General features: G+C 50.1%; 1 protein-coding gene across 2 annotated transcripts in view; it reads left to right on the forward strand.

Annotated features, from left to right (window-relative positions):
• The window catches only part of Pig-c (phosphatidylinositol glycan anchor biosynthesis class C), a 31,681-nt gene that overhangs the window by 19,397 nt on the left and 767 nt on the right, over window positions 1-11,517 (forward strand). For both annotated transcript variants that reach the window (XM_077679623.1, XM_077679618.1), the window contains exon 8: window positions 8,704-8,870. In XM_077679623.1, the coding sequence (XP_077535749.1) occupies window positions 8,704-8,870 (167 nt within the window). The remainder of the gene's footprint in view (window positions 1-8,703; window positions 8,871-11,517) is intronic.

The raw sequence follows: 11,517 nt of genomic DNA on the forward strand, positions 1-11,517 counted from the left end.
GACAATGATCCAACAATGGAGCTTCAGAATAAGTGCGGTGAAGAGGTGGCAGACTGCGGTAGTAAGTGGTTGTCTGTTGGGGAAAAACAACAGTATTCGGCTCGGATGACCTTAGCACCCGACATCACAATTGCACAAGATGTGTCTCGTGGGCCCTTTAGGTCACACAAAGCTGTGATGCAGGTAACGTGCACTAGAGAAATGGTAACAGTGCGAGAAATGAGGTTGTCAATCTCGTACAACGCCTGCGCTCTGGACAGGCCATTTTGTTCATGGTACGACTGAGAGCTACTTCAGTTTGCCAGTGCGGCATTCACTGTGGGCTCTGATTTTGGCAGTTTTCTCCACTATCTTTGGGTACATTTTAAAAATTATCTTAACGCACGTGCAGGTGTAGGTGAAGTGAACAGTGATGATAAAATGGTTCACTATAAACAAATATTTGCTCTTAGTGAAGAATATCTTCTGAGCCTTGTGTCATCAGCACATTTTCACCTTGCCAAAAGAATTTCCTATCAGGCAAGGGCGTCCGCAGAACTTTTTGCAAGGAGGGGCATCCATCAGCAAGGGGGGGGGGGGGGGGGTGCGGTTGGATAGCACCAAAAAGGCGTTATTTGTGGTTGCAAAAATTACAAACAGCGAATTAGAATCAGACTTGGAGAATATACATTGGATTTTATTACCGAACAAAGAAATGAAGTTAATAAAGATTGTGTATTATAAAGATTGTGTAATAAAATAAAGATTGTGTATTGCCAGTTGCCCCTCCTGCTTGGGCCAGAAAATCTGGCTTGCAGTATTCGCAATAGATAAATAAAGAAAATGCGAAAAGTTACTGTCACTTTGTAAAGGAGAGTGGTCAGTCTCGCTGCGGGAGGGTTCTCAACTCACGCCAATTGCACACAGCACAATACGTTCACATACACACAACTGCACTCCGTCAATCTTCCTTGAATAGCAGCTGGAGACGCCTCGGGTTTTTCTGGGCAAATTGCGAAATGACATGTGGGATGAAGTCTGTTGAAATGGCTCACACAATAAAGATACTACTGGCCTCCCTGACTTTCAATGCAGTACAGGCATACAAGCGTTTTGAGGGGCTGATTTATAGGTTTTGTTTCGGGGCTTGGGTGGTGCCGACATTTCGCTATTTCGAAGGAAAGGGTGTACTAGGTGATGGGATGGCACGGGAGGATGTTACACTCTCCCTACTAAGTGTAGCAGTGAAGATTTTTTGCTAGATATAGCTGCAAATTTGTCTGAAAACTGAAGTTCTTGTGGTAAGACTGCATAAATCTAAAGTTTAGAAAAAAACAACAAAAACAATGTCAAACCTTTCAGAATTGTTCGCTATCTTCAATAGCCAGCACAGGCAGTCTGTTTCACTGCTGTCATATGACCGGCGATATTAGTCAGTGCCTAAAGTGCAATGTTTACCGCAGTCCTGAAGGGCGTCCCGTACGGATACGCATGACCTGAGTGTGCTAATCATTTGAGTAGCATGGATTGTTGGGCTAGTTGGTTCGCGTACATAATTGAAAAAACTTTGCGCTAAAGGACGAGACAAAGGAGGGAACGTCGGTGTCGTTTTCTCCTCTCTTCCGTCCTTCAGGGCAAAGTTATTGTAATTATGTGCCAACCAAGCTTTGCAGCTTTTTTGTAGTGCATAAAAATATCCGAATCTCCAGAGGAGAAGGGGGGGGGGGGGGGGAGGGGGGGGGCAGTCCCCCCCTTGCTCCCCCTTCCGGACGCCCATGCTATCAGGTTTTAGCACATTTTGTGGCTATAAGTATTTTTGTTTGTCATAAATTTGGGAGGAGAAATTGGGTTTGACCCATTTTTATAGCTGTCATTCGGGGGGAGGAGGGGGTATTGGGCAATTGTGGGTCTTATTAGGAATGGAGGACTTTAATTGTCAGCAAAGCTTTGGTTGGAATATTGCCGATATTTTGAATCATTTCCAGTTGGCCCACGCACCGTGTAGTCTGAGCTGTTTGTTGTGACCAGAAATGTCTGTTCATCGAAACTCTTATTTGGAATTATGGCCACAGTTGCGTTCTATTTGTTGGAAACTGCACAATTTGGCTTTGAGAGGGCTATAATATTGCCGCGAACCATGCATTGGGTTTGTTTATTTGTGTTTTGCTTTTACCACCCGGCTGCGCCGGTCTGTGTTATCTCCGTGCCAAGGGAAGCGCGTGTTCCATTCTTTCTTTCTGTGCCGCATGTGTTATCTGTTCAGATAGGGAGAGCATTCCGATCTAACGTGAACATCCCGGAATAATCTTCTTGCATCTACAATGTTCTCGATGCGAATCGACGGTTCCAGAACCACGCGCGCCGAAAGATAAAAAGCCTGCAGAGCAGACGCCGGGGCATTCGATTCTGCGACGCTCGCCGACGCACGTACGTCACTTTGTTGACCACTGCTTCGCCGCCTCTGTATTCTTTTCAGTTGTTAGGGGAGCACAAGTTCGCTCCAATAAACTTGTTTCTTTTCCAAACAACTGCTTCGTCCTTGGCTACGTGACATCTGGTGGAGGTGCTGGGTACGCACCCTTCATGCCCACTACAACCTCTGGAAGCCGCCAAGCCAGTCCAACAAGAGCCAGCCTCCGCGTGCAAGATTTACCACCCGAGTTCGGTCTACTACCGGAGAAGACGAAGAAGAAAAACGTCGCAACCAGCACCATGCTCAACCAAGCCAATCCTCCTGTCGTTCTGCAGCAGCCACGGGAACCGCCATCATTCCGAGGAGCCCCCGCAGAAGACCCAGAAGAATGGTTGGAGAAGCTGGAGCGCGTCCGGAAATTCAACAGGTGGGACGACGCAGAAACGTTCCGGCACGTTTTCTTTTACTTGGAAGATTCGGCTCGCACTTGGTTCGAGAACCACGAGAGCTCCTTGACAAACTGGGCTCAGTTCAAAAGCGAGTTCACTAAGACCTTCACTACCGTCGTGCGGAAAGAAAGAGCCGCCCTTTTGTTGGAAACACGCACGCAACACCCCAACGAAGGTGTCGTGATCTTCGTTGAGGAGATGAAGCAGCTATTTCGTCGCGCGGACCCAGAAATGACGGAAGAAAAAAAGTTGCGCTTCTTAATGCGCGGAGTGAAGGAGGAACTGTTTGCTGGACTTGTCCGAAATCCGCCCAAAACCGTCGCCGAATTCGTGACCGAAGCCAGCACCATTGAAAAAGCCCTCGAAATGCGTGCTAAGCAGTATGACCGCAACCTTGTTGGCGCGGCCAATGAGAACGACTTTGGCAGCACGCGGATCCCGGCCGACAGCTTACGCGAGATTATCCGCGCAATAGTGAGAGAGGAGCTGCGGAAACTTCTCCCAACACCGCCGCAGCCCCAAGTCGCTTCCCTCACCGACGTGATTAGAGAAGAAGTGCAACAAGCGTTGGGAACTTCTACGCCATCCGAGGTACCCCGAGAGCCACAAGCTATGACATACTCCGCGGCTGTTCGTCGACCCCGCCCTGCTCCAACACGCCGTCAAGAGGCCCCGCCGTACCGCCGCCCACTGTCACCCGCCCGACCCCCGGTAGCCCGAAACCAGACGCCGAGGAAGACGGACGTATGGCGAACTCCCGATAACCGTCCTCTGTGCTACCACTGCGGAGAGGCCGACCACATTTACCGTCGCTGCCCATACAAGAGACTCGGACTGCGTGGTTTCTCCGTCGACGCACCTCGTCCTCTCCCTGGCCAACGACCACGTGAGATCGACGAGTATCTATCTGAAACCAGCCGTGGCCCAGCGCGTTTCAACCGTTCGCCGTCGCCCTACCCATACCAATCGCCGAACCGCCGTAGCAACGCTGACTTCGCCCGTGGAAGGTCCCCCAGCCCACGCGGGGGGAAACTAAAAGCAGCAACTTCTGGAGGTGAAGTTGCTCTACGGCGAAAAACCGGAAACCCTCCAACGACGCAAGGACGCGCCGAAGACAGTGATTCACGACATGCCCTCATCCCGACAACCCGACCTAACCCTGATGAGACTCCCGAACACGACGACAGCTATACGCCGCGACGCTTACCCGACCTGACCGAGACGTCCGCTGAGAAGACGTGGACAACGACGACGCACAGTGCCCGACCATCAACACGTACAAGCAGAGATACGACGCCCCGACGAACCCGGAACTCGAGGACGACTGCATCTGACGTCAAGGTGTCCATCGACGGCTTTGACGTAGTCGCCCTCGTAGACACGGGAGCTGACTATTCGGTAATGAGCGGACCATTTGCGTCTAAACTGAAGAAAGTTATGACCAGATGGGACGGTCCGCACATACGCACAGCAGGAGGCCACCTCGTGACGCCAATTGGAACGTGCACATCGCGCGTCACCATAGACGGCACAACGTACCCTGCGGCGTTCGTCGTTCTGCCTAACTGCTCCCGCGACGTGATTCTCGGAATGGACTTTTTGACGGACAACGGCGCAATAATTGATCTGCAGACCAAGTGGATAACATTTTCCTCCAATCACTCCACGACGCCGCAGCCGAACCCCGATCACCGTGCTGCTGTCAGGATCGCCGACGATCACATCACCCTGCCACCCCGCGCAAGCTTGATGATCGCCGTCTACTGTGAGGATGCTGCTTCTGACATCGACGCTATCGTAGAAAGTGATCGAAGGTTGCTTCTCGACCGCGGTGTCTCCGTCGCAAGAGGCATTGCGCACTTTAAGCGACGCCAATCTCACGTTTTGGTCACTAATTTCACCGAAGAGTACCAGCATTTAAACAAGGGAGCTGCAATTGCGTTCCTCGAAGAAACACAAGAAGCAAGTGATGTGATCGCAGTCGCCGACTTTGAACGCACACCCGTAGAAACATTCAAGCTCCCGCAGCCCTTCGACGTGAATCCGGCGCTACCGCAAGAACAACGGAACAAATTATTGGCTTTGCTACGTCGCTATAGCGAATGTTTTTCGTCGAGCACAAAACTACGTCAGACCCCTCTAGCGAAGCACCGAATAATAACCGAAGATGGAGCCCGACCTACCCGACAGTCACCGTACCGCGTCTCTTCACACGAACGGGAAGCCATCCGGACTCAAGTCGACGACATGCTCAGCGACGACAGTATACAGCCATCGAAAAGCCCCTGGGCTGCGCCCGTCGTACTCGTAAAGAAAAAAGACGGCACATTAAGGTTTTGTGTTGACTACCGGCGACTGAACAAAATCACGAAAAAGGACGTGTACCCCCTCCCCCGAATTGACGACGCCCTCGACCACCTCTGCCACGCGAAGTACTTTTCATCGATGGACCTGAAGACCGGCTACTGGCAAATTGAAGTGGACGAGAGAGATCGAGAGAAGACTGCATTCATAACCCCGGACGGCCTATACGAGTTCAAGGTAATGCCGTTTGGGCTATGCACGGCACCAGCAACGTTCCAAAGAGTCATGGACACTGTGCTAGCTGGCCTTAAGTGGCACACCTGCCTCGTATACCTCGACGACGTTGTGGTATTCTCCCGGACTTTCGACGAACACCTCGCAAGGTTGCAGTCAGTACTCGAGGCCATCCGTACGTCGGGGTTAACGCTGAAGCCTGAAAAGTGCCGCTTCGCGTACGAGGAACTGAAGTTTTTGGGCCATGTCGTCAATGCCGCGGGAGTCCTGCCTGACCCGGCGAAAACTTCAGCCATAGCGAACTTCCCAAGGCCGAAAGATAAGAAGGGCGTGCGCAGATTTCTTGGACTGTGCGCATACTACCGGCGCTTCGTCGCAAACTTTGCACGCATTGCAGAGCCGCTCACGCGCTTGACGAAAGATAGCACCGCTTTCAGCTGGGAAGACGACCAAGAAAAGGCATTCTGCGAGCTGCAAAAACACCTGCAAAGCCCGCCCGTGCTCGCTCATTTCGACGACAACGCCGAAACGGAAATACACACGGATGCCAGTGATATAGGCTTGGGTGCCGTCCTTGTCCAAAAACAAAGCCGGTGCGAAAACGTAATCGCCTATGCCAGCCGTGGTCTGTCGAAGGAGGAGAAAAACTACTCTGCCTCCGAAAAAGAGTGCCTGGCTATTATATGGGCCATTTCAAAATTTCGCCCATACGTGTATGGCAGACCGTTCAAGGTTGTAACAGACCACCATGCGCTGTGTTGGCTCGCCAATTTGAAGGACCCCTCTGGCCGTCTTGGGCGGTGGAGTTTGCGCCTGCAAGAGTTCGACATTACAATCGTCTACAAATCCGGCGGGAAACACTCCGACGCCGACTGCCTGTCCCGCGCCCCTGTCGACCCACCACCACAAGACTCCGACGAAGACAGCGCGTTCTTTGGGGTTGTTACGGAGAGCGACCTAGCCGCCCAGCAGCGTGCCGACCCCGACTTGCGAGTAATGATCGACTACCTCGAAGGACGAAACGTCGCCGTGCCTAGAGCGTTCAAGCGTAACTTACCAGCATTCAGCCTCAGAAACTCCGTCCTCGTGAAGAAGAATTTCAGCCCCGGAACAAGAACGAATTATCTACTTGTCATCCCCGCAGACCTTCGTGACGAAATTTTGGAAGCGTCCCACGACGACCCGTCTTCCGGACATCTCGGCACAGCTCGCACTATTGCAAAAATTAAGGCGAAGTACTTCTGGCCCCGCCTTACATCCGACGTCACCCACTACGTTCGGAGTTGCCGGGACTGCCAGCGACGAAAAACGCCGCCTACAAGACGCGCCGGACTTCTACAACCGATCGCCGTCCCGCGGAGGCCCTTTCAACAAATTGGAATGGACCTTCTAGGCCCGTTCCCGACGTCACGATCGGAGAACAAGTGGATTGTCGTAGCGACAGACTACATGACGCGCTACGCAGACACCGCCGCTCTTCCGCGGGGGACTGCACAAGAAGTCGCCAAGTTCTTTATAAACCAAGTTGTGCTGCGACATGGAGCCCCGGAAGTCCTAATCACGGACCGCGGAACGGCTTTTACCGCGGAGCTGATGCAAGGAATCTTACGCTACAGCAACACGGATCACCGAAGAACGACGGCGTACCACCCCCAAACGAACGGACTAACAGAACGTCTGAACAAGACAATTGCGGATATGCTGTCCATGTACGTCGACGTTGAACATAAGACTTGGGACGAAGTCCTCCCGTATGTCACGTTTGCGTACAATACAGCGACGCAGGAAACTACGCAGATGACGCCGTTCGAGCTTGTTTACGGAAGACGACCGACTACGATGCTCGACGCCATGCTTCCGCATGTAGAAGACGACGACCTCAACGCCGACGTCCAAGGATACCTTCAACGTGCGGAGGAGGCCCGCCAGCTCGCTCGAGTTCGTATAAGGGACCAGCAGCTGGTGGATGCCGGCCGCTACAACCTCCGACGCCGAGACGCCGAGTACCAACCAGGGGATCGTGTGTGGGTTTGGACTCCCATCCGACGACGCGGACTGAGCGAGAAACTTCTGCGACGGTATTTCGGACCCTACCAGATTCTGCGACGTGTTGGCCAACTTACCTACGAAGTGATCCCCGATGGTGACTCCGGCACATCACGACGACGTACGCGGCCCGAAGTCGTCCACGTGGTTCGCTTAAAACCTTTCTACGAACGATGACGAACTTTTATTTTCATTTTCGGACTGTCGCTTATGTTAGCATCGGGTCGATGCACTCTTAGAAGGGGGGTAATGCCGCGAACCATGCATTGGGTTTGTTTATTTGTGTTTTGCTTTTACCGCCCGGCTGCGCCGGTCTGTGTTATCTCCGTGCCAAGGGAAGCGCGTGTTCCATTCTTTCTTTCTGTGCCGCATGTGTTATCTGTTCAGATAGGGAGAGCATTCCGATCTAACGTGAACATCCCGGAATAATCTTCTTGCATCTACAATGTTCTCGATGCGAATCGACGGTTCCAGAACCACGCGCGCCGAAAGATAAAAAGCCTGCAGAGCAGACGCCGGGGCATTCGATTCTGCGACGCTCGCCGACGCACGTACGTCACTTTGTTGACCACTGCTTCGCCGCCTCTGTATTCTTTTCAGTTGTTAGGGGAGCACAAGTTCGCTCCAATAAACTTGTTTCTTTTCCAAACAACTGCTTCGTCCTTGGCTACGTGACAATATGATCTGCTACCAGTCTCCAGTATAACACACACATGCTTGCTCACAGGTGTAAACGTGCACACACAGAAATTTACAAAGCCTGGTAACATTATAACATTGTGGTGTGCTATCTGTACTTATGAAGGTCCATAAAAAAAAAGTACAATGTAAAGTACAGTCAGGCAAACATGTTATTCGTAGGCAGATGCAAGGTTTTCTGTTGGTGAGCGTACCAAGACATTGTCTTGGGGAAGGAAGTTCCTGATATTTTTGCAGTTAGGTTAACATTATCTTTGGAAATGCCTAGGGTCCTGCCATTTTATCCCCAGGCAATTCTCTCTACTGAATTTCCACCGAGGATAATGAGCCCAAGTAAGTTCTTGCCGTGCCGTTTCACAGAACCTCCCAGATTTCGTTAAAAACCATTGGTTTGTTTTGAGGCTTCAGTGTGTTTAAGTTGCTTTGGTGTCGGTACTCTGAAGTTATTCTAGCTCTAAAAAATAAGGAGCAAATTTTTCATAAAGAGCTTGGTAGCACATTGGAAGTTTGGTACCAATAGAAATTGGTAGCAAGCTTCCCCATCACCGACATTTGGCCCTTCTGCCGACCATGGTGCAGGGCCGCTGGCCGCAGCTGCACGTGACCCTGACCATCGCCCATCAAGTCCTCGCCCTGGTTGGCTGCTGGCAGCTGAGCTCATCTATGGCCGCCTCCTTGGTGTGCACTCTGGTGGTAGTGGGTGTGATTCTGCCAGGCCACTTCATCTACTGCCACCAGTACAGGCAGTGAGGCACCCCCCCACTTTTTTGTCTCTCTCGTGTTATTAGCGTGCCAAACTGAAGCACCTTTTTTGTCAGTTACTACAAGCTTATAGCTATCTGTAACAGGATGTAGCGAGTACAGGTAGAACTACAGTTAAGCCTTGTTATAAGGAAGCTGATAGGAGAGCAGGGGTTACTTTGTTCAGGGTGTCTACCAACCTGGAAAACAGGGAAAACCTGGAATTCTCAGGGATTTTGAGCAGTCTGGAAAAACTCAGGGAAAACTCATGGAATTTGTCCTTCTATCAGGGAAAATTAGCTGTACTTTATAAAGGAATCGAAATTCACGGTAATGCTGGCTCAATTAACCGCACGTCAAAAGTGGACAGCTCTCCGGAGCTGTCGCTGATGGCGCCGTCTGAAGTCTTTGGTTCCAGTGAGAACTAGCTTCATACAGCTTGCGAGTCACTCCTCCCCCCCCCCTCCCCCTTCCCCTCCTGACCCCCTGTACGCCTTGTGTTCTGGCATGTTTTCCAGACTCCTGAAAGGTGGAAGAAAATGTTGCACGCCGCGATAGCTTGTTGGGGCAGCGTAAGGGAGTCTACAGGGGCAGGGGCAGTAGTAGCTTTTAATCCTATGCTGGAACACCTAACACCATCTACTGTGGTTTCTAGTTAGTTGACGCACGTTGCGAATCTTTGAGATGTGAATCTGGCGTAATAATAAAAACACATTTCTCTTAATTTCCAACTTTAAAAGATCGTAGCTGTGTTCAAAATACTTCTTAAGTATCAAATATAGACATTGTACCCTGTTTTAAGAGTTACCTTTAACTGCAAGCCAGCACTATATTCCGCTGCATAGAAAGACAGCATGTTTCGGCTTCGTGCTGCGTGCCAAAAGAACTTTACGCGCAGTCACAATAGTGGGGTGTAGTTGAGGTGTTTCTGATTTCCAATGTGAATCCCAAATACTCTTCCGCTTATCCTGCGCAGCGCTTTGATGCTAGAAGTATGGTGGCATTTAAGGACACCTAACGTGACGGTGTTTAAGATGCAGGTGTCCCTCATCCAAACCAAAAAAAAAACTCTTTGAAACAGTGAAATACAGCACCGAGGCATTGAGTGCGAGCTGAGAACATGGCAGCATGGTGTTACCATTTTTTTCGATATTTCATTCACTGTGAATTTTACTACCACTCTGTTATGTTTTCTTTTTGAATGAGATAAATGTTACTGGTTCGCAATCCAACTTTATTATGTTATATTTTGATTTTATAAGGCGCATTTTAGAGGGTGACAGCAACCGGTAAAGGGGCGTCAGCCCGTGTTGACGTAAAATAGAGTTCTGTGTCACTCAGGGAATTTATCAAAAAGACTCGGGGAAAACCTGGAAAACTCAGGGAATTTCAAAATGTCAACTTGGTAGACACCCTGTTTGTTGTAACCACTACTTTAGTTACAACATTGTGTTAATGGTAAACAAACGGAATGTAATGTAATGTAAATGTAAACTAAGGGAAATCGCAGTTGCATTGCTGCCGCCCGTGTGGTGATAAATGAGATTTAACTGCAGTAGAAGGAAGTTACCTACTGCAGAAATGAACATGCAGCAGAGGTAGCGAGCAGAGCAGCAGCAGTGGTTTGGAGACAGGCATTTTGATGTTTGCATTGTCATGCACAGTACAAAGGAAGTGTACATAATTTGTACGTCCATGGAGCGCTTATAACTGTTGTTATGTGGCTGCAGTCACAGTGCAGTCTCTGCTACGAGAGGATTGTTCATGCCAGCTTGTGTGCTGCATGCCAGTACCTGCACCTGAAAATTAGATAAGCCAAGTATGCAAAATGGGTACTATTTCTTGAATAGAAGGAATGAGCTTGGGGTGTGTCTCTAGCCCTACTAATGTACTGTGAAACCCTGCTAGAACAAACTCCACTTCAACGAAATTTCCTCTAGAACAAAGGATTTTCTATTCCCCGTCAGTTGCTTGTTAGAGCGATGCACAAAAGTTCCTTCGTCAACAAACCACTCCCTACACCATTTCACTTCAGAAAAATTTTTGTGAAGGAAAAATCTGAATTTTTTTTATGTTTGGTTAGTTAACAACGCACATTCGTAACATAGCAAATACGCGCACAGAGTCATCGTAACATCATCGCTTGTTTCCTTCCCATAAAACACTTTCCATTGCCACATAATCATATCTGTCACCTCCTGTATTTCTTCAATGCCAAATGCATCAGCCCCGAGTGGCGAACCAAGCCTTTTCCTTCTACTCGTGCCACTCTCCCCCGATTGCTAGCCTTGCTAGTGCTTTAGTCACGTGACCGGTTAATCTCGGGGCAACGTGTGGTGGAAAGTGGCAACGTTGGCAAAACGTGCTTCGCCGCGGTGCTGGGTTTTCTATCGCTGGCCACCAGGCATGAGCCGCCCTTTAATTCAGTTATGGTCGCGCGATCCCGGTTAAACTTGGGGCCCCACCTTACGACGTGGCCGAAACAAGCATCCCACTCACTTCCATTGTGAAGCGGGCGATGCGTTTGGCATTGAAAAAATACAGGAGGCGATGCTGTATGTTACTGCCATGGAGGGTGAGATTGTTTGATGGCAGTGACAATGTAGCTAGGACCAACTTGTAAAGGACCTCACTTTCCTTCGAGCCACAACC

Source organism: Haemaphysalis longicornis, unplaced genomic scaffold, assembly GCF_048455015.1.
Source record: "Haemaphysalis longicornis isolate Haplotype H1 unplaced genomic scaffold, Haemaphysalis longicornis Haplotype H1 scaffold_1, whole genome shotgun sequence".
Classification (NCBI taxonomy): Eukaryota; Metazoa; Arthropoda; class Arachnida; order Ixodida; family Ixodidae; genus Haemaphysalis; species Haemaphysalis longicornis.